Genomic DNA, 24655 nt, shown 5'->3' with positions numbered 1-24655 from the left:
CATGAGGGAATAAAAGTTTTCCTCATTACTATGCAGATGTACCAAAAAGGTATTTCAAGATCTAATCTGATCATCTACACTACACGAGCTCGCTATATACCATGCAAGCAGCAGGGCATAGTATATTAAAACAGATTTAATGAAGCTAGCACTTTATGAAAAGACATTTATTAGATCAGTAGAATACATCACCATCACCATCATCATGCCAAAAAGCAGCAAGAGCAGCACTTCATTTCCTCAGAGCCACTCCATGTGCACTACAGGTCCCCCACATTTTCTCTTTATAATCATGATCTTATCATATATGCACATTCACAACTGGTGTTTAACTTGATTTGTGAGCCTCAAATTTCTTGAGGCTGGCCCCAGCTGTTTCTCATCTCCCTCTGTCTTGGCTTCCAAAAGCAGATGAAGCTCACAAACACACAATGTTATCTGGCATACTAATGTGCTGCAGAGTTGAACTGGTTACTGTTGTTCACTGGTCTGTGGGCATTTCAATCCATAGAGATTATGTTTAGTTCTTGTTTTATATCAAGTATACAATTTAGAGTCCTAACAGAAATAGTATGTACAGCTTTCAAATAATAACTACTGTCCACTAGATAAGCAAACAATTGAACTCTACAACATCAGACTGGTTATCAATGCCATAGTAAAACAGCAACACTACAATAGCACTGACATGCACTAGCACATACTGTCATATTTCTCAAACATATACCATAGTATTTATATTTACATGGTGTTCACAGCTACATTCCAGGTTTGTGTTTGCATGGATATTGTTTAACATCATATTCAGAAAAAAGACTGTCACTGCTCTGTGAAGAATATGGATATGAGTCAATAAAAGGGAAAAAAAAGTATAGATACTGGCTTATTGCTCAGTACATTTGATATGTAATGCATTTGACACTGAACAAAACTTGTGATACTGTACTTCCAGTCCTACTGCAGACAATACAGTTATTTGATTAGATTGGTCCTGCAAATCAACTTAATCAAACCAAATATTAACCTCCAAGAAGCCTCCTGCACATGAAAAAAAGGAAACACACAATGTACAGAACTATTTATCAATAAATACACAAGTAAAGGAGACAAAGTGTACACAAGGTATAATTAAATAAATATGGAAGAACTCAGAATGAGATTTGGCATACTGAAACGATAGAGTTGGCAGCCATCCATATACTGTGAACTGACACTTAACTTTAAATGTTGAGGCTAGAAGGATACTGATAACTACAAAAAAACAACACAACAGAACAAGTCTTTGTTTTGGAAGCTTATCTAGGGGTAGGACACAGACACGTACAAAACTTCCTTGTTTACAACAGCTTTTGACAGATATTTTTTTAAAAATAAATTTCTACATGGGAAAGCAACATGAAGCAACTTGATAACTACAAGCATTCCCTTTCAGATGAGCAGATGTTACAGAATACAGTATTTACACATTTTAGTTACTTAATTAGTTTATTTTTTTTTCAAATGAATGATAAATGCTCCTCTGGATTTCTTGCAGTGATCGGGCATCGTGTCCTTTTGATGAGCTTCATGTTGTTGTTGTTGACGATGAGTCTTTTAATTTTCAAGACTTTATTCGTATAATCTCAGCTACTTTTGTTTCGTATTTCTGTAGCAGAAATTATCGGGTGTTTATCTGCACTGACAGTTAAAAGCATACCATGTAACTGCCACTGTAAAGATCCACCTCCACAAGAGTCTTTAAGGTGGATATGTCACTCTGCAGTATTCAGACCGCATGAGCCAACTAAGATAACATGCTCCAATGGTCTTGCGTGATACAACATCCTGATTCCTGCAGTCCTCCATACTGGTGAACTGTAAACATGGCTTCCCACGCACAGAACACTCCAGCTGACACTTCAGGGTAGTATCTACTTTTTGAGGTTTAACTTTTCTAGTTCCATTCTTTGTGGAAGAAATCTGTGTCTCAGAATAGAGGATAAAAACAGGATGAGTTTACTGAATGAGAACTGAGTGTGGTTAAAAGTCTGTGCTAACAGTCAAGGTTTGTAAGTCACACACTGCGGGGAGCCCTCTCCAGTTCATGGGTCCTGCGGTTGCGACCCTTTTGCCTCTCTTGCAGGTGTTTCCACTTGGCTGCTAGCCCTTGAGCATGCATGTGGTTGCGAGGACTCATCACAGTCTTCTGCTGCTGTTGCTGATGTAGTTGCACTTTCTGTACCAAGTGAGATTTTTGCCTCTTGTGCTTCCTCTCCCGTTTCCAAACTTGCTCGCAGAACTCGTCCACACTATTTAGAGTTGGGTGATTGACCAAAGAGAGGAAGTCCCTGTACCAGAGCTTTTGATTGGGAGTTTCTCTAGAAGAGGAAAATTCATGGGCAGGGGCACTGGCTGCTTCTTCATCACGATGCAGAAGATCTTCCAGACGCTCCGTGTCAATGACCTCTAAGTTAACTTTTAGAACTGTCTGCATGAAGCCGTGTTCCACTGCCTGGCACAGATAAATGCCTGAATCCTTCTTGTTAAGTGCGCGAATCAGGAGGCCCTGCTCGGTGTGGATAAAGCGCTCCTCTGATTTAATCTAAAGAGTGAAAGAATCAATGATGAGAGAGGCAGAGTGAAGGACAAAGAGATAAAGACAGAAAAAATGCATTCAGAATCTGAAATCTATTATCATATTATACTGTCCAAAAAATCAACTATAGTATTTGATAAAAAAAAAAAAAAAAAATAAATAAATAAATAAATTAAAAAAAAAAAAAGTAGGCGACAGGTAGGTGATTCAAGGACAACCTGAGATAATGAGAAATATAACAGATACAGGTACTTCTACACCGGTGCACTGCATGATAGTAATTATGCAATTAACATTCAACAATGGTCTAGTTTGGCAGTATGTATTAAAATGCTGAGCAGGCCCAGTTGATTCTGAATATGTATCAAGATATCAAGTAGATGTAGATACAATGTAAGTGATTTTGGAAAATAATTAATTGCTACGACATGGAGGGCTGGAGCTTCAGTCAGAAATTGCAGACGATTTTTCCATAACCGTAAAGCATTTCTGTAGGTGCAAAGTATTTGCAAAAAGGTCAATACCTGCATCAGTTTTTGGGTTTTTTTTGGTTTGTTTTTTACAGTATAATAGGTTTTGGGGAAAATGCACATGGAGTATAGATTTGAGAAATCATCCGTGATGAAAAGGAATGAGTCCTTTACTACACAGTGACTATATGGTAAGTAGAGAGTTAACATCAAAACACCAAATACATTTTAAGAGAAGGATGTTCCATCCCTTTAACGTTCCAGTAGCCAAGGAATACCAGCACTGATTACTTAGATACTTAGTCTGGTTGTTTTATTGGGGGTTTTTTGTCACCTGTATTATGTGTTACCTAACGCAGTGTCTCTTTCTTTTCTTTATTCACTTTCTATCAAGACAGACTGTATTCGAGTCAAATTGATCCAGATGCAGTCTGAATCTATTTTTCTGAAATGAAACACATTATGTGTGCTGTGATGAAACCCACCTCTTGTTTGTGGTCATCCGTTGTGGATTGATACTGCCAGTATGTCGTAGCTCTCTGGGACTTTGGACTACACTCCAGGAAAGTGCTGCTGTTCTCCACACCGTACACAGTTTTATCCTGGAGGGTTGACTGTCCACTTAATTCATCTGGGAAAGAAATGTATTTTGTTTAGGTATTGCAGGTTTTGGCTATGTGATTTATTTACAGACAATAAGTTAGAAATATGTAGTGTCTGGTTAAACCTTGTCAACTTGGAAGCTTTTGCTAACATTTTCTTCTTTTGTCTATTTCAATTAAAGAAAGAGATGTATAATTAAGATAGTGAGTAAGTATAGTAGACCAGTCCTGCTTTTGGACTAAGTACAATTACAGTGCATTAGACTGAAGGGTTTGGCAACAGAAAGCAGACTTGGAGGATTCTTTAACGTGTTAATTACAAGCTTCACTTCAACTGACCTTAATCTTTAAACCACCAGAAAACACATAAAACACGTAGATACGACACCACACACATTCAACTCTACTATCTTCTCCACCCTTTTTGATCAGGTCAGGAAAGGCCAGTTTCATTTAAATCTGACATACTTTGATTATAATTTGTTTTAGCACATTCTTTTGGATATTGAAATGTTATTGTCTACATTACAACATAAAATCTTAATTGAATGATATAAAATATATATACATATATCAAAAAAATACCATGGTGTTGCAGATCTGAGCACTGTGTGAGTGGGTCTCCATTCCTGATATCTTGCCTCCTTGTTCTCCTGCAAAAACAAACAGACAAAAAAAAATATTTATATATATACAAACATTTTCCCAAGTCAAAAGAAGCAACGATTGCATGGGTGTGGGTGTCTGTGTGCTAAAGAAAATAGATGTTCAGTCACTTTGTATGTGTGTGTGTGCATCTGAATGAGATTTGCAGAGATTTGCAGCTGTACTGGTGGCCAACACAAACAAATAAGCATCATTCAGCTTAAAGCTTAGCAGGAAAGCTTTAATTATAGGGTGTGTGACATAGGAATTCAAATTAATAAATCTTTCTAGCCTGTCATCTCTGTCGGTTTCACATGGAAAAGAGATAGAGTTTCATGTTTATTGTCAAGCATTACCATGAGAATATTTCAACCAACAGCAACTGAAGCAACTATGGAGACACCAAAGCAAACCGAAAAATAATTCACCTTTGTTTCCACATGTTCCAACTCAAAGATTTTATATTGGTGCTTAAAAAATATTAGAGTCCAAATAACACTTAGGATGCAGCTAGCATTTAAATCAATAAGCCCCATGACGCTATGAGTGGGCGGCTGCACAAAAAGCACAACCACACAAGCGCACATCAATCAGTCCACGTCTACTACAGCATAACCAAACCACCACCGAACCTACCTCACCCCTGGTTCACCCAGGCAGCCTCCAGACATCACCGACACTGGCTCTCATTTGCAGTCAACACATGAGGCAGTTTATATTTCTAGTTTTCTGCTAGAAACAGGATCCTGTACCTTCAGGGGATTTTGGCAAATACGCAAAGCCTGCACTAAAAGTGCACCCTAGCTCTAGTGCTGAATTGCGGCTTGACTGCATGCGTCCTCAGTCTATTCATATAATCAAGTTTTACCTCAAAGAAGTATAGACCATACAGTTAACCAACACAATTTATTAAACAATCATGATTAAAACCCTAACAGGACAACACTTGTGTGTTAAAAAAGCAAGCTGCTCTAATAAATGTTTTTTTCTTTTTGCATTATATACTGTATTTATATACATGCATGACAATATATGAAATGTTATATGTGAATTGTGCTGTTGGAGCATCATTTCCATTGGGGCGAAAGTCCATCTACCAATCAGAAGTTTGTGAATGGATTCCTTGGCCACTCCAGTCTGCCTATTGAAGCATCCTTGGACCAGATACTAAACCCCGAGTGCCCCTGATGCATACATGTGACTGTGTATGTAAATGTTAGACAAAGCTCTTAGGTATAGAAAAGAGTGTGTGTGATTGGGTGGATGGGGCTAGTAAAAAAGCACTTTGAGTTCCCAGTTAGAGTACAAAAGTGCTATATAAGTACCAGTCCAGGCCATTGTAGGCAAACCTAAACTTGCTCTGTGTCTTACAGATCTGATTAGCTGCAACGTAAAAGATCTCAAGCAGCTTCAACACACTGGCAACATGTTAAGTATGACTGTGAAATACGTATTCACTACCTCTTAGCCATGGGAAAGTATCTGGAGCACTCTGTGCCATCCCATGCACAATAAGGGTCTCTTGCCAAGCAGCATTCAGCACAAGCCTTCCCATAAACCTCACAACGATGCAGAGGCATCTGCGAGACCCCGATGTCTGAACCCAGGTAGAGTTGTTGCTGTAAACAGAAAAATATCAAATATTTGTTATTTTATGTCTTAGGAGCTTTAGTTTAGGTATTAAGTCTGGGTGGGCAGTGTGATTTCATTAATTACTTTTGGCTCAGATGTTGTTTCTCAATAGAGCAAGAAAAGAAAGATAGATACATTTTACTACAATTATCAATTATCCTGCTCATTTTGTCTCATCCTGCAATTTCAGTTGACAACCCAACTGTTGCGACAAACCCAACAATCAAGATTTTTCTGTGGCAACGTGCTGTTGTTTAAATTGCGCAGACAAGCATGTCTTTGTTCTGTCTTTTTACCCTGAAGCAAGATGTGTCACCCATAAGAGAACGCTTTCTCGGGACGGTTTTTCAGACACACTTATATAAACAAGAGTCACTTGTTTGCCATGAATGTCTACAAGATGACAGCTGTGTAAAGTTTAATCATAAGCAGTAATTTAGTCTCTACCTGTTTTGTAGATAATTCCATAGCTGTAATGGCTGCAGGTTCCTGTAAAATATAATAAAACAAAAATAATTAAAAACAAACAACAGATCTTTCTGATTTTATAGTCTCCAAAATGAAATAATATGGGTGATGGGAGAATAGCCTACTCTGAAAACGGTCATTTCTTCTAATAGGACTTCCTCTAAGTCATGCCAGGAACCTCTGGGGATGGATACCACTTTCAGAATTGTTCCCGCGTCTAGGATATAATGAAAGTACAAATTTTAGGTTAATACTGCTTCGTAGTTCCAATCGATTCCTTACTACAGTATGATAATGTTTAGTTATAAATTATATAGACTTTATACTTTTTGTTTTACCTGTGCCTATGAACATAACATCGTAAAGGCCATCTTCTGCCTCGACTTTGTCCACCACTATCTGGGTGAACTGGTAGTCCACATCTGTTTTGACTATGATTGGTCGATTATTAATGGGGTAGACAGGGTTGAACATGGCTGGATGGCTTCTGGCAAACTGCACAACTTCATCAGGGAGGTCCTTTGTTGTGTCAAATCCACCAAATGTCTTGCTTGGGCACTGTGGGGGAAAATAAAGGTAACTGTGTCTGTTACATTGTTGGTTGTAAAGAAGCAAGAGGATATCCTCTTTTAAAGAGGATATTGTACTCACTGTGCCAGGTCGTGGATAGGGAACACGTCCCTGGAAGGGCACCCACTGATAACTGGGCCCATCTCTGTGGGCGTACGGACCCAGGAACACTCTTCTGATGTCTGTCATGCTGTACATACACACAGCTGAACCTTTGAAGATGTTGCTAATAGAAGAACGAATGAGACAGAAAAACACATGTAATTTTGAAGTTACAAATCATATATTAAATGGACATGAACTGCTAAAAACCATTTAACTACTTCAAATGAGCCACAGTACCTGGAAGTAGTGAATACTGCATATACAACTGGGCTCTTGGGATCTTTTGTGCTCATGAGAAAAACATCCTCTGAAAGCCAAAAGAAAAGGCAAGACGTAAAAAGACATTGTGCAAATATTTCAAATTAAGGAAATAATATCTGGAGGTTTGGGAGCGATCACTTACGTAATTCATCAAAGTGTGTGTCTATTCCATTATTCCCGGGCACAGAGCAAATAAGTCGAGCTTTCAAGAAGGTTGTCCATTTATTTACCAGACTCCTGTGACCTCCCAGGTCATTCTGTTGGACATGGCAAAAGATTTTATTGTCTATGCTTAGTGATACTGTCATTTTCACTTTTTTAACACTGTTTAAAGCATACTAAAGACACAATACTAGCATTCATATTATTATTATCATATTCAGTCTCTCCAATTCCTAATTTTTATTCAGTGAACGCACAGTAAACTCTCTGTACAAAATAAACTACCAAAACTACCAAAAAAAATTCTATAACATATTAAACAAGTCTAATAAGCATCCATGCTTAGGTTTTTAAAATGTATTTCTATATTTATATGTATATTTTTAGATATATTTTTCTGAATAATGCAATTCTAAATGCTGTACAAAAAGAGGACAGCACATATTGAACTGTTTGTTCCAGTGCACTTCTTAATAATATGCATCTCTGTGCCTTACAGGGTAGTGTTTGTCTTCATGAACATAGCACAAAAACACAGACGCACAAAGCTCTGGCTCATAAAAATGGATTTCACTTTGTGTTGATTTATGACAGTAAATTATAGTGTATCCAAGAAATGCATATGCTGGAGTTAATACCCCATTTTACATAATGGATGGCTTGTCTTGTGTTGAAGATAGCAGATTCTTGACATTCTAGATAATCAGGCAGTCATGAAGGAGGCATGATGTGCAGCTAAACAGGGGTTTGAGGCTGACATCGCTCACTGATCTGCAGTTAGCTTACTGAATTCCTGCTAAATGAATAAGAAATGGATTTAGGCTGTGAAATTTGATACGAGGCCAGTTCTTTAACATAACCATCCCCTGGAGCTAAAGGCCCAATAAGTGCCAAAGCTTGGCATTAGGATAACAGTGCTGCCATTGATGGTGTGTTTGCCTCTCAGGTTCTGGCGACATTTGACATTTCTCTCAGGTTTCTGTCTTCCGGGGCAGTTGTACCACGCAAAACAAAGCCCACTCTTCTCCAGGCTAAAAATAATCACAGATAACAGCTCCTGAAAGCTACCATTATGAAAGCCACTCAGACACCCGTCAAGTGTTTTTTCCAGATACAGGAGCTATTTCACATAATGCTGGTGTGAACGTGCGTGTGCCTTTGTCTCTCTCCTATTGTGTATATTGGGATTTTCCTTTGTAAAGGCCATCCTGCATGTCCTCTGTGTGCGTGCGTACTTTGCAGAGCTGTCCGACGCGAGCATGTGTGGCCTTTCCAGTATGCTCTCCGTCTATAGCATTTTCTCTGAAGAACAGGTAGATTTTGTCATCTTCTGGGTTGTCACTCTCTGAAATAAGATGAATGCCTAAAAACCTAGGATCTGCAAGCGACAAAGACACACAGAAAGTCAATGTTAGTTTTTGTGTTTCTTAATCTGGAAAAAACTGCTCTGTATCTAGTTTTAAACCAAGTGCTAGATACTGTGTGAGAGTTTAAAGATGCTGTGAAATAGCAGACATGTACTCAGGGACTTCCCTCTATAGAGCCTGAAAGGCAATAACAACACTTAATATTAAATTTCACAACTCCACTGGAGACAGGCCAGCTAAATGAATTATGTGCTTCTCATTCTTTGTCTGGACTGCAATATTTTGAGCCATGAGCAGACAAGCTGCAGCACCTTAGCTGAAGCAGAATATGATGAATTTTAATAATATTAACTGGTGAAAAACAGTAAGTAAAACCTACATTTGAAAACTTGAGGTATGCCATTCCATCAACAGAGATGATAGATCCGGTTATTACAGGTATTTCTTGTATATTTTTCTATATTTTTCTTATATATTAGCACTCCTTAGCATTCATAGTGGTTGAATAAAGCTCAGACTCAGGGTAGTTTAATTTAAAGTTGTTTTAAGGTCAAACCCCTTTTTTTGTAGTACCAAACTGTGATAAATGTAAATCAAGTGATGGTACATTGAGATCCATGTCCACGAGGAGATCAGTGACGAACTCTGATCATATCTATTGGAAGCTGAGCTCAAATCAAACAAAAACACAACTGGGATCAAAGAGTCAGCTTGCAAAATTAAAAACAAGAAAAGTACTGTATAATCAGAAGGGATTTTCCTCATCTCTCTCACCATTTAACCATCGGGAGTCATGCTGTTCTGTTCTGATTGGGTGATGCTTTCCAAGAGTGCGAAAGATGGCAAAGTCCCGCCCCATGAAATCAGCTGATGTTCCTGCATACAGTTCTCCATCTGAGATTAAGAGGAATAAACTGAGTTAGCTTAGTAATGTCAGATGAGAAAACAATCTATAGGGATTTTTCCCCAATGATGCTGGCATAAAAGTCTGAGGGATTGTACAGAGGCTTAGCAGTATAGATAAACTTGGAGTCCTGAGAGAAAACAGACAGTGACAGATGTGATGAACATCAGGAGTGTGAAATTGACATTAACACCGTAGGCAGGGCTAAGAAGGGAGGAGAGAGAAGGATGAATGAATAGGTCAGAGGAGGAGGGACAGGACAGAGGTGTGAGATAGGAGGAGTACATAATAAAGCTGGTGAGAAAGAAAAGAGAAAAGGGAGCAGAGATTAGGGGTGATGGGCTGGAAAATGGCCATCTGCTAGGTTAAACACTCAGATGTAACGCAATGTGACTGGCAATGATTGGAGTAAGAGAGAAAAGGTATGCTCACATAGTTCACTTGCCAAAAAAATGAGATTCTATGCATAAACAAAAAAAAACTCAATAAAGTGTCACTGACCCCACACCCACCACTTAAATGATGTATAGTCACGGTGAAAAGTTTACAATCGTGCCAATGAGGGGTTCCCAGTGTTTAAATACAAAGCTGGTCCACTTATAATGAATGAGAAGAATGCCTGTGTTCTGTTATTTGCTTTTACTTTGCACCCTATATATCTGCTGCAATGACAGAGCAAACCAGTGGGTGTATCTTAACTTACATGTTTTTATATGACCTCACTCTAACACAGACAGACAGACAGCGCAGGGTATCCGCTCTTAAACTCACCAATTAGCATGGATGCAGTGAGCAGCTTGGGATCATAGGGACTCTTCCCACGGCCATTTTCCACGTGGGGCTCAAGTCTGAAAACACTGTCCTGCACATAGTTGAACAGAACCTTCAGTATGTCATCAAGTATCAGTTTTTGGAAAAAGTTTTGTCATGAAAAAATACACAGTAGTTTCCGTTTAAGTGAAAGTTTTCTGGGAAAGTCATTTTGCTGTCAGCATTTCACAACTTCCAGAACAGCATAGCTAGAGAGACCACAGGATGGTATTTACGTTTTTTGGGGTTTTTTTTAGTCCAAACTATCTTGGAAATATTGCGACACGATGCAAAAGTTGTTTTTGACAAATACTTGTGTGATAATGTTACACACTGTAGAGATAACATATAATATAAATGTTAGTCATTATGTAAAATAGGTGCAGTTTAAAATATTGAAGAATTTTGAAATTTTTACAGAACGAGTATTAAAACAATAAATTTCATTTCTCTCTAACTCTGTGACACCAAAGGACGCCCTACAGAGGAATTTCATATTTTGTTCATGATTTCTACACACGAGATAGATGGATTTCCTGCATCTAATTATCTGTAAATAGCTGTTTAATGAATTGGAAATTCACATCAGTCAGACTCAGTGACATTTGGAGGAGAAAAGAGCGCACATTAGACTGATGCACTGGAAATTCATCAGACTATGAAACCCTGCGTTTCCACCTCATTTTGCTGAATGAAAACCACTTTTTATGCACTTATATAATCATCTGTTAGAAAGACAATTCTCTAACCCTCATGGCCACTGAGACCTTTAAATACTTATACTTGATATGTCAGGAAACTCAGCTTTTATATTCTAAGGGATTATGTGTTTGATAGAAATTGGAAACTTCACTTGGAGGTGTAGAGTGTGCCTGTACCTCTGATTTCTTGCCCATGTCCAGGTAGGAGCACACAGGGTGGAAGGCTCCTGTCCCACACACATAGAGATGGGTCTGGTTGAATGGCTGCAGCACCTTTACAAAATTTGAGCATTCTCTCTGATGTAGCAAAAACAGAAAACAGTAAAATTATTATTTTTTAAAGTGTCATTCAGAACAGAGTGTCATTCAGAAAAATCCAGTGCCTGCATAAAAAAAGACTTAAGACAAAAACAGAGCAAAGCTTAAAGTAATCTGCTGTATTTCCCCAGAGAATGACCCATAAACCCTACCAGTGTGCCGAGTAATAAATCTGGAAATAAAATTAAGAGCCCACTAAACACTGTCATCTGATTCTGTTTTTTGTTTTTCATTACATACTGTACTCAAAAGTCGAAGAAAACAGTGCGTGTTGTTGTGTTGCACAACTGTATATGAAATATTGCATTGCTCTGCAGCCATACGCCACATTTCCTCGTGTTCTTGCAGCACATGCCTGAGCGAGCCTGACCTCAAATAAAACTGAATGTGTCACCACATTTTCACAACAGAAAATGTAAAAAAAACAAGAATACTGCCATAAATTATGCATGACTAAGTTATCTGGTTATACTAGGTCATGAGCAGGAAGCAGCACAGTTTTTTCTATGATGCTGACCCTGACTGACCCGACATTTGCTGTGATAAACTCGTAACACTTGTGCTTTTTAACTTGTACTTGTGTGTCACATATATCAGATCTTCCTACTTTTCGTTGACTCTCCGTTTCATCTTGTTTGTTTTGATTGCATTAAATAAGATTAGTGTACAGACTCTTCACCTCCCATTAATTCTTACTCTCCTCCAACTATATAACACAGAGACCACCCCTCAGAATACCCTATATATCCATGACATAATGTTTATAGAATAAAATAACACAAAAGACTTTAGTGGACTTCAAATCAGCCACACAGAAGGGCTGATGATCACTGGTACAGCTGATACACATCCAGCATTTCCATGATTTTACATTCCAGCCTTTTGCTTCAGGGCCCATTTAGAGATAAAATTCATAACATAGTTTACAGGGAGCAGGGGCACAGAGTTTCACCACATCACAAAAGCTATTCTAAAGCTGCACTTGGCCAGACATAGAGAAAATGTGATTTTTGACTTGCCAAAGCTCTGAAAGAGGTACAGAGTCAGAAAAGGCCCTGAATGTAAATGCCAGAACAACTTGGATTTGTTTAAGACCAGCTTTAGTTGGGAGCAAAATTTTAGAAAGTATTCTCATCCAGAGAACTCTATAATCTAAAATTATGAAATGTTGTGTTTTATCCACAACTATGCTACTGTAGGGTTCAATATATGGATAATGTGATTTATTGTATTGTGTCTGTGGTGGTGTATGTGCTAGTTTAAAAAAAAACAGTCCCACAGAAATGATATTAGTAATGTAATGGGATTGGGTGACACTAGTTTGTCTTATTTAAATTTGGCAAATTAGTAGTCTTTCAGCTTTAAAGGCCTCCCCTGAGGTTAGTCTGTCAAATAATAAAACAGAAACAGAGAAAAAAATAAAGCCCAATAACACTGGAACACTACTGTCTGTGATCCCTGAATATATGGACGTAGTTATTAATAACAAAGCAATGTTATTGTTTTTATAGGCTAAAACAGATATATCAGATGCTAAATCAGATCTTTTAAGGAGGAGAGAAATTATTATGGTCTCAAATATGGCTCTGAGATTATTATCAGATCTATAGCGAGTCTTTGAGTTGTCCGTATAACATATTGTCAACAAAGTGGTATAAACAAACTGAAAAAAAGAAAAAAATCTCATATAATCTATGATTAAAATGCCATATAAAAAGAGCTCATATAACCCCAGTGCAACTCCAAGGGTGATTTGCTTTGAGACCTGCAGAACTGCACATTGTTCATCGTATGAGAGAACAAAGACATTTGAAAAAATTAGTGGGAGTAGAGGGGCAAACTGCTGACACCCACTTAAAAGGTGGATGGTTTTAGCTCTTACCGAGAGATCTTTTCCTGCCCACTTGCATTCATCTCTTCTGGTGGAAGAAGCTGGCCAAGGGATCTGCAACATAAACACAGTTCCTGCACATGTTAGAAAAGAATTACCCCCACACAAAATCAATTTTACAGAGTCAGTCGAAAGAGGAACAGCTTGTGTGCATGGATGTGTATATATGAGAGTTGAAGGGGTCACATTGCGATTTGTTATCCACTTTGTTTCGGTTTATTCTATTATTCATCCAGGTGTGCAGAGAGCAGCTTACATGCCTGGCACAGTGTGTGATCGTGTGCAACAGCGCTGCTCTGAAATATTCATGAGGCACTTTTCGGTAGAAACAGAAAAGAGATTCCCAAGACACCTGCGCCCCTGCCTGGCACTCTGGTTGGAGATGCACGGATACGAGCGAGGCAATAAGTCGGTCAGAAACAGCAAACACACATGAAGTCTGTCACAGAATGCATGAAACCAGTCATGCAGTCTATAAATTATAGGCTTCAGCTACCTGTGCAAACTCTTTGCTGATATTGAGAAGATTAAAAGAGAAGATGTGGTCCTTGGCTCCAACTACTAGTCTTCCTTTCTCCTCATCCAACAGGAAGGTGTGGTAAGCCGAACTGTTGGGTAGGCCTTCAAATGTCACGAGGTTGTTAGACTCCAACATGTCTGCAAAGAAAAAATGGAAAGAATAGCAGGAATCAGCATAAAATATTTATCAAAATAAAGGGTTTGTGGATTTGTGTTGCATGAAAGTCAAACCTAATTCTCCAGATCAGTATATTATTCTGAAATTCTATTACATTTTCAGTATCTTTTTGCTTGACCACTTGTATGTCTTTCCATATCTTAAAATCTTGCTGCTAAATTGTAATGTTTCAAACATATACCTCTATTCCCCACAGCTACATTGAGCCAATTTAATCAAATGATATTGAGTTGTTTGTGCTTGTATCACCTTAGACTGCTGTTTCCATTTTTATCAACCCCTTTTTTCACTTTTTTATATGTTTTGAGTTATACATAAATGTTATTGCTTCCCCTTTTCCTTCACAAATTGCTCTCATAACTAGAGACTATACAGCTTGGCCTAGCTGACAGATAGTTTAGAGCCACTGCCAAGCCAAATTGAACTCGGCAGGTAAAGCCAAATCTGGGAGCCAATAATCAGACAGTCTGCGCTGAGAAGTGACCTTCACCAAAGCAGCCAAGCAGAACTTTGTACACTCACAGTGGAAAACTGTGGAGCATATATAATGTCATATTACTCTGCTAATATTTCATAAACCAAACTGCAAGACTACTCTAAACCACATAAACTATTAGCAGACTTTATTACAGGCTACAGCTCACATTTTGGAACTTAATGCAATGGTCTGCCAAGTCTAGCAGCGACATTTGGTTTCCCAGCAGAAAGCCAGACTTGACACAAACACTGAGGATCTAATTACTGTAACGACCTCTAAAGGTGGCACTATGACTGTAGTATTGTAACACCTTTTGTGTAATCTGTGTAGATACACACACAAACACATGCACATATTAATTCTTTCTCCTTCTCACATTTTGTTCTCACCAACAAAGTCCAACCACGCCATGGCCCCCCTCCCATTGACCACCTACACAAAAGGACAGAGAGTTATGGGAGCAGAGGAGAAATGGTGCCTTCCTCTCTCACTCTCTCTTGCTTTCTCATCCTCAGTGAGGCAAACAACAAAAAACTCTCATGAATGCTTTAGCAGGGAGAATGCCCCTTCTCTTAAGTGTGTCAGAACCCAAGAGAGTGAGAAGACACAAGCTAGAGGGAAACTGGTACGAGAAGAAAAACATCAAAGAATAGAGGGCATTACACTAAATGCTTTTAGGGTGTTTTTCTCAATCATAAATTCTAATTTTATTAAGATTTTTTAGGTTAAAACCTACATGGTCATGAATATTGTGCTATGGAATCTATACATTATTTACCATTCACCTACTCCAAGGCATCATGGGTTCATACAGTATAAAGTGTAAATTTAATGGAAATATTACCATATATGTATATGTCTGAGATATTTGCCTAAATGCAAATTCAATCAATATTTTGTATCACAAAATAAGCCAGAATGCTGACATTAAGGGGGTTTGGAGGAGTGGATTTATGGGTATACTCTTGATATGGGGGCAACAATATCTACATCACAGGAAAAATAGTTTGGTTTGAAAAACTGACCGACAACCTGTCCAGGGTGTACCCCAGTTGGGATAGGCTATCCACCAACATGTGCTGGATAAGTAGAAGAAAATGAATGGACGAATGGTTTGAAGAATTTAAAATACTGTTAAAAGGTGCTGAAAGACACCTGTGAAAAAGAAATGCTACAAACAGACAATCAAGTTGCCTGTTACATAAAGACTTACTTGTCTTTATGTGATTTTGGTTTATGTATCATGGCATTTTTATAAACATGTGCCTAATTCACACACACACACACACACACACACACACACACACACACACACGGACGCGCACATGCACACACATGCAAATAACAGTACTCATTGGATGGTAATACAAAATAGACTGACACCCTGTCATTATCACTGTCTCTGTAATTTAGTTTGTTTCCTGTTCCTTAATGCAAACTGTGAGAAATTTGGAAAAATCATAAATAATAATAAACTAATCTTTCACTCAACTCCCCACTCCACAGTCTTATTAAAAAAATCTAACCTTGATCTAACAGTCCCATGAGTTTCCATTAAATTATAGAGAACAGATATTTTCTGGTGCATAACCGACTGAATCTAAACCCAAATAGTGCAATGGCACAAAGCTTTAATACAAACCACTGTGTTCAACTTACAGTCATAATTATTTGTTAAATAAATGCTTATTGTTTCAGTTTGTGAAACATATCTTTGTAAATCATTTGTTTTCTGTTGCAAGATTGATCTAGTTGCATTTTATTGAATATATTATTTTGAAATATTAGACATTTATTTCATAAACACAGTTAGAAAGAAGAATAAAGTCATAAAAAAGTACAGTCAAGCCCGCTCTGTAGCCATGGTGAGCAACCATTAGCTGATCAACTGTAAATTCTGCACTGCACAATAGCATCTGCCTGCTACCTCTGACCCTTTTTTACCTGTACCGTGGACACATTCGTGTGGGGGATGACAAAGACAAAGTCAAACCAGAAGATGAAGACTTATTCTAGTTCTCAAAGTAAAAAAAACACAAAAGGATGTCTGTGTTATTTGTCATTAATAATTATTTTTAAGTAGAAACAAGTAATTGCTCCCAGAATGATATACTTGTTTTATAAACAGCAAGGTGTTAGGGAGCAGTAGGAAAACTACACTTCACTTTTCCCTAAACCACATCACTGTTTGACAGCAAGGAGAATGGCATCACAATATACACCCACCAGATATATACAGACACCCACACGCACACATCTTTGGTTTGTGGAAATTGTCTATGGGAGTCGTGTCCATAGCAACAGACCATTCAACAGAGACTACAGCTAAGTTATTAAAAGCTAATCATCCAGAGACAGATACTCTGTGGGCATTGTGTGTGGATCTGTGTGTGTGTATGTGTGTTTATAGAGCATACTGTGCTGTGTGTTATTGGAAAGAAAAATGTGTTTACGAGCCACACTGGAGGTAGTAGCCTATACATGTCTGAACTGGTGTCCCCTCAGGTCAAATTTATGTATACATTAAACAGCACTTGTTTTTTGTTTGTTTGTTTGTTTTTTTAATTCTTTCCTGTTTAGAGTTTGATACTGTGCTATACAAAAACATGTTTGGATGCAGAACAATAGAACAGCAGAGAGAAAGAGACAGTCACGCAAAAAGGAGAATGTGTGGCCTATAAGAGATTTTATGTTACAACTGATAGGTAGATTAGTTAAAAGAAAAAAAAAATTTCTTGTTTCTCCAGCAGTTTTCTACTTTCTCCTGCTCTCTCTTTTTCTTCCTTAACATTGCTGGGTAAAAGACAAATGTACTAACTATTCTCTTCTGGGTCAGGGACGGGGAGTGCAAAAGAATGAGTTAGGGAACTGGAAAGCAAGCAAGTAACAGACAAAGACACAAAGGGAGAGCGAGAGATGGAATAGATGCGAAAAATCAACAGTCCCATGTGAGACTGATAAAAATAAACTCTTTTACCCTACATTCTGTCCATCTTTCTCTTTCTCAACTGGAGGGCACGTAGAGTGTTATCTAAGTGCTTCCTAAGAAAAATACACTTCTTAATAATAACCCACACATGGCAGCATAAGGCACTGATGTTTGGCCCCGGTTCAGTAGCTTCACTGATGTTCCTTACTCGCACGACTTGTTGTATTGTTGCACACTGTCAAATCCCAACATATCATATACACTCTCCAGGTGCATAGAGTTACTGATTCACCTATGCCCAAGGGTAAAAAAAACCCAAAGCTTCAGTCAAGAAATTTGCTCAGTGTCAAGCAGAAATGAAGGCAGACACTTATTCACCCATTATAAGATAATGCAAATTAGTCTTGCTTTATTGTTGTTGGCTGAAAGAAAAAATGGTTTTGAACTTTTTCTTTTTTTGGCAATGAAGTTATTTATCAAACTTGACAAGACTGATTTCTTCAGAGCTGAACAAAATCAAATGTAGTAATATGTTGTTTTTGTAGTTAGAACTTTGCAAAATTAAATTTAAACATTCAAGTAAACATGAAAACAAATGCAATTCTGTAGAATGTAGCATATTGTAGAAAAAAGAACATAATTTTAGTTTGATCCGATATTTTCAAATCCGACCTGGGTCACTTTCGTATGTGGTACTGAATCCGATACATATCTGATGTTTTAGAATGCGACTACTGTTTGAATGGTCAGGTCTCATTAAATCTATCTTTTACGTCACTGACACAAGACAGACGCCAATTATCAGCGCCCGAGAAGACATCGCGAACGCTTCCTGGCCATCCAGTGAAACTGTTAGGAAGACAATGTTGGAGAAACGTGAACATTTTATTTGTACTGTATAATCTGAAGATTCTGACAGAAATCTGCAACTATCATTTGAAGCACCGCTCCTCTCTAAAACAGCAATAATGATAACAAAATAACTTTAGAACTTAAAGCAAAATTGGGAAACGTAAAGTCCGAAACAAGTCTTTATATTAAGGGCCATCAGTCAAACAATACTGTTTGGTCTGGGTCTAAACAGTGCGCGTTGTGTGTGACGTCTTCTTTTGCGCATGCGGGCCGCTTTGAGGGTTCACACTAGAGCGCGTTTGCTGTCACATTTTATTTGTAGTGTGAACAAGCAGAGCAAAAAATCGGATTTGATCAAAAAATCGGAATTGAGCATTAAGACCTGCAGTGTGAACATAGCCTAAATTACCTCCCCAACATGTCTTGAAGTTCTCCAGAGGCCTGGGAATGAACTAATCATTTGATTCAGGTGTGTTGACACGGGGTGAAATCTAAAACCTGCAGGACACCGGCACTCGAGGCCTGGAGTTGCTTACCCCTGGTCTAGCTGATAAATGATTTAGTTTTGGAACTGCATCCAGAAATATTGATTAAACAGAATTAGCAGCCACTAAACTGATTCTGTGACTCCCTTCATATCACTGGAATACTAAAACCCAAGCTCTTCCTCTTTCTCTTAGTCCATTTTGGTTTCTGAGATTTTCAACACATGCCCAGTAAACTGAACGAGGTCCCTATGGCTTGTCTTGGTCACCCAATTTGAGTTTTCTGCATGTTTTCTGTATATACAATTTAGATATAAAAGGACCCCAAATTAGTAAAACATCAGCAACTTCAGACCCTCCATGTTTAAGATGGTAGTTACTTTGTAGCTCTATATCTCACTACAGACACATGTAAGTCAGTAGACACAGGAAATTTTGCAAGCAGACATCTTCCAAGTGAATCTTTCAGATACAGATTAAGTTAACTGAAACAACGATTGTTTTGAAAGCACTTGGAGAAAAAAAATTTAAAAATTTTTTTTAACGAACACTGCAGAATAAATCATCCAAATCCAGTTAGAACAGAATACTGAGAACATTCAACTGAATGTATGGGATACCTTTCAAGGCCAGTCAGAGTTTATATTGTACACACCCCAAGAAACCCAACTCCACTCCGAAGATTCTTAACATGCTTATGGATTAAAGGCCTTTAGGAGAACTTCTCCATTCTCCAACTCTGATTAAAAGTCACACCACAGTGAAAACAAGAAAAACACCATTTGAAAAAAAAAAACAGATGAAGTATGAATGCTGAAGAGATATTTTGTGGTTAGTGAAACTAAATGGTTTCTAGTGTAGCATCATTTTTCAGTTCTTTGCTCCTTTTCTTTCTTGCTATCCAAAGCAGGACTTTGTTGTGCTCCTCTGAATGCATTTGCCTGTACGTGTGGCTGCAGTTATGTGTATGTGCTTTTGTGCAAGCCGTTGGCTCAGCTAAAGAAAGGGGTGGACAGGTCGGGGGGGAAAAAAAAGAGTACTTTTGGCAGAACACCCACATTCTATAAAACTCAAGTACCTTCTTTTTTTCTTTCCCTGGACAGTAAACAACATGTGCTCTGCTGCTTGTGACCCATAAACTTGAGAGCCATATGTTTAATCCCTAAAGGGCCCATTTACCCAGAGGGTGTGAATCGATCTTACATCAATTCATGCCAAAGTATAACATATGTAAAACATTCATGGTGCTTTATGGTGTTGCCGGCACTGTAGGTCCATGGCCTTCTACTCCTACTTCTTCATCATCAACTAGTCACTTAGTTGTTGATACAGTTGGACCTCAGCTCATGTTTAGGTAGCCATGGGGTACCACTGTTATCTTTCCCCTGCTCCATTGCCCTTGTGCCCCTGAACCCTTGCTTTTAAAGATCTGTTGGAAGTTTCAGCAATGTGTATGTGTGTGTGTCTGTGTGTGTGTGTCTTGGGGTGGGGGTGGGTGGTAGGAATTGGTAGGTGTGTCTCAGAGTAATTAACTTTGTCCACTGGGGGGTTCATACTGTGGTGGGCCAAGCTGCTGTATAGCTACACCATTCCAAGATAAAACTTTCATTCTACATTCAAATGAATTTAGTCTGCAAGAAATCCCAAAACACGTGCCAATGTAAGACCTGCATAATCAGATGCATCTAATTTGACCATACAAAGATTCACCCCTTGTTCCCAGAGACCTGTAGGGGTCAGGTTTTCTTCACCTCACAGAGCAGTATCTCACTGATCTGACACTGCTTCCTCAGGACTGGACAACTTCTCAGACTGTTTAGGCAGGTACTGCTCTTTAATCACCACAGTGAACAATCTGATTTCCTCCACAAGTAAATGTACTTCACCTACACAGGGGTAATACATAATTTATATTATGGCATACATTATTCATAATTCAATAATCCCATGTCACTTGCCTAATGGGACCTACAGTGGATAATGTTTAAATTTTTTCTGCAGTATTACAGGAGCAATGTTTCAACCACAGTGCAAGCATGAAAATTATACCTGCTCACTCTCCTATTATTAAGTGCATGCTAAGCACTAAATACAAAAGATAAAGCACTGACTCCTCATATGGGAGAGGTGCAAAATCCAAATTAGTACTAATAGAAATAATAATTATAGAGGTGACTGCAAAAAACAAGCTTGCCAGACTGCTACCTGAGGATCTAACTTGAAATAGAGATATCACCACATGGGCGTGTTACACCAGTCTGACAGCATGCGGTTTTAAATGACTGATACCCTCACAGGTATCATTTGCTATCTACAGATGGTCATGCATTTATGTGCGCAAGTGAGCGAGCATCGTTGCATGTGTGTGCATGTGTGTGTGTTTATGTATGTGCATACTTGTGTGTGTAATTATGGATCCCCCAGTGCTGAGCGAGAAACATTTCTCTTTGGGAGAGCCATCTGCTGAAACAGACCTGCACCATTCATCCTTAGTATAATTGCCATGCAGGAGAGAATTGAGTGAAAAAATGACATTTAGGAAAAAAGAAAGCAAGAGAAGGATAGATGAAGCTCAGTTGCAGGGGAGTCCATATCTGGCACTACTTTTATTTCAAAACTGACAACAGGAGTTGATCAAAACAAGGACAGAGAGGCAGAAAGAGAGAATGCATTCTCTAATAACCAGTTCATTTATGCATGTGCATTAGACTTGATGACTTTGACTATCAAGCTGGCAAAGTTACATTACCTAATTTTATTAAACTGTTTTCTTCGCTGGATTTATATCATATAATATTTTTTATACTCATTCCTATTTGTTAGTCTCAGCTGATTACTGAGTCAAGACAGAAATATTTTTAATGGTGCAAAAGCTTTCCATGACAACACCAGAGTTTCCCGGCTACAGGTAAATTAAACATAATTGGATATAAAAAACTCCAAATAGTATGAATGCAGGTCTGTAAAAAGACTAAAACCATATAAAACAAATATGCACAACCCTCTTAAAAGCCAGAGCCTAAACCTGATAAGTCGTAAAGTTTACAACCTTGTAAAGAATTTATGTACTTGTTGTTTAATTTATATATATAGCATTTTCAGAAGTAATCATAACTAAAGCCTCATACAGACATCTAGGGACTCACAGTTACTGAAACTTTCTATAGACACTGCCTTTTTTCAGTCACTTGACCAGCACACTATACGTGCTGAAGGGATTTGAACCTGCGTGAGAAAGAGGTAAGAGTCTAAGACATAAGATCTACCTCAGACAAAATATTTAAGGGCAAATCACTTAAAATAATAACATTTGAAGACAATAAAAACTCACAAACGCACCTTTATAGGAGAGTTTTAGCCGGGGGACGTTGTTCTTGGTCTGCTGGACTCCGCTGCCCCCCGTGTTGAGCAAAGCCACCCCACACAGCAGCATAATGCTGCCCCAGAAAAAGCCCATGATCCTGGGGCTATAGGGGCCAGAGAGTCCTTTAAATACCAAACTCCAGTGCCGAAAGTCTCAGATCTGGTTTAAGTTCTGGTAAGAAGAAGAAAAAAATTGTTTTCCAATAATTGTGAAAAAATGCTGACGGGTCAGTCCAGGCTGGTTCACGGCAGGTCTTGTTCACTGCCAGATCCAAAACCCTTTCCTATTCCAGGGGTCAAAAGACAAAATTAGAGTCCAGCTCAGAACCTGCAAAGCAGAGTTGGGGGTTATGGGTCAGTGTTACTGTAAATGAGCTTCCCCCAAGTCAATGCTAAAGTTAACCAAAGTAGGCACACACTAAATGCTAGGAAGAGCAAGCAGGTATGACTGCCATACTTTTCTGCCCTGGTACCTGACCAGTATGTAACCCAGTGAAAACAGCCATCTGCATTATCTACCTCTACATCTACCTTTAGCTAAAAAAAAGAAAAACAGTTCCACTTTGGTTCAACTGTTAAGCCTGTCTGCCGGATAATCATAATCTTTAGTGGCTTTCTCTTTTCCTGTCCACTGTGATCCTGTCTGCCACTCTACCTAAGACTCCTCTAAACTAGTTCAGCCCCACTCAGCGCAGCTCTGCCCTGTCCCCACAGCACAAGGCACACAGTGCAAATGAGAACAGCTGAGGCAGACAGCGCAGAGTGAGCGAGAGACAGCGAGAGAGGGAGTGAGAGAGAGAGAGAAGGAGAGAGATTGAGAAATAAGGGGAGTGTGGTGTAGGCGGGAGAAAGTGAAGAAAGCATGAGAGAAATGAAAACTGTGAGTTGGATAGGAGAGAAAAGGTTAGGGCAAGCCAAGAGGTTATGAAGAGTGAGAAAATAGCAAAACACAGCTGATTATTACAGTGCAGTGTTTTGAGCAAACTGCTTTGTGAGAATTTTTTTAAATTATTTTTTATGCTTTGTTCATTTTTAACTGCTGTATTTTTATACAGATAAGACTTTTAGATTAGAATAATATGGCATCTTCAACACCTTACAGAAATAAGCCCTGGTTCAATACAGGTGAGCGCAAAACTGTTTGTAGATCTATTACCCTTTTGGTCAAACATGGCATTATTTATGCCCAAACTTACATTTCAGGTAATCCCTACCTCTTTTTTATTTTACTTATATTGTCTTTTGCAAAAGGTCTGTACTTATATTTTTACAGTTATCACTCATGGATGTATGAATAAGTTGTTTTTTGTTTGTTTGTTTGTTTGTTTCTTTTGTATAAATCAACCAAACCCTCTTGCGTTGTTCTTGCTATCTTTTTCTGAGAATCTACAACATGTTAAAAAGCATTCCTTTATTTTATAATCTGTTTCGCAGGCAGCCAGTTGTATAATACACTTTTACATACTTATATCCTCTTTACTTTGTGATTTATATCACAGAAGAAAACCACCTATTTAACTGGATCATTTGTAATATGTAACATCATCAGCTTCATTTGAATCAGATGATTCAGTCTGATGATAATGATCTGATTAGTGATGAAGATGTGATTGCAGTGTTTCTGTGTTTAGATATAAACAATATCTATAAACAAACAGATAAATACCTCGTATCACTTCAGTCTGATTGGTGATGTCACAACTCAGGTTTTACAAATAAAGAAGAGAAACCAAGAATCCAAATAAACATCAAGCTAAACTTTTTGACTTTCTTATAGAATAAAATATGGAAAAAATACAAACCTTTGAAAAACCTATCGGTCCTAGCATGGAATCCAGGGATTTTACCGAGGTGGTAATAAACTTTGACACTATGAGCAAACATAGTGTCGTGGTCTTGGTGAAAAGCTGTTTATGTCCCCCAGAAACAATGCCTAATGTACATAAACACACTTTTCAAAAGAAAAATTTAAGGGCCAAATTAGCCATCTAAAATAGTTACTTCATTTATTTGTCACTCCATCAGAGACTGAAGGGGAGTTCCCTGTCTTTTCTTTCAAACCATCCCAAATGAGATGTCACTCTCAGTCTAAACAGCAGGCCCTCAGTGAGCTGATTCCTTCTCGTGGTGAATGATAATGACTTTGGTGGCAATAGTGTGGTTAAGACCTTTAACAGGCTGTATCCATCTGGATAAAGAGCCATCAGACAGTGGGAGGAGAGCTGAACTAATCCTGTAGTGAAGGGATGGGCCTCACGGTTATGCTAATGTAAGCTGTTCTCCAGTGAGAACACTAGAATCTATGGGGAACAAGTGTCACGCCAAAGCCTGTGCTTTGCAAACAGACTGGATTAGAAGCTGGAAGAGGCA

At 38.4% G+C, this 24655-nt stretch overlaps 1 protein-coding gene across 1 annotated transcript; it reads right to left on the bottom strand.

The window, feature by feature from the left end:
* Positions 1–152: 152 nt before the first annotated feature.
* sema3ab (sema domain, immunoglobulin domain (Ig), short basic domain, secreted, (semaphorin) 3Ab) lies at positions 153–23023 on the bottom strand. Its single transcript, XM_063479792.1, has 17 exons — positions 22262–23023; positions 13978–14138; positions 13473–13535; positions 11450–11569; positions 10533–10623; positions 9632–9751; positions 8726–8868; positions 7471–7585; positions 7305–7374; positions 7044–7188; positions 6731–6950; positions 6518–6609; positions 6372–6413; positions 5754–5911; positions 4233–4300; positions 3531–3676; positions 153–2581 (listed from the first exon to the last, which is right to left on the bottom strand). Exons 1-17 carry the CDS (start codon positions 22377–22379, stop codon positions 2054–2056), a joined length of 2400 nt encoding a protein of 799 aa, XP_063335862.1. The 5' UTR covers positions 22380–23023; the 3' UTR covers positions 153–2053.
* Positions 23024–24655: the final 1632 nt, after the last annotated feature.

Source organism: Pelmatolapia mariae, linkage group LG7 (assembly GCF_036321145.2).
Source record: "Pelmatolapia mariae isolate MD_Pm_ZW linkage group LG7, Pm_UMD_F_2, whole genome shotgun sequence".
Classification (NCBI taxonomy): Eukaryota; Metazoa; Chordata; class Actinopteri; order Cichliformes; family Cichlidae; genus Pelmatolapia; species Pelmatolapia mariae.
The sequence above is the reverse complement of the archived record's forward strand: the minus strand, read 5'-3'. Positions and strand labels throughout refer to the sequence as shown.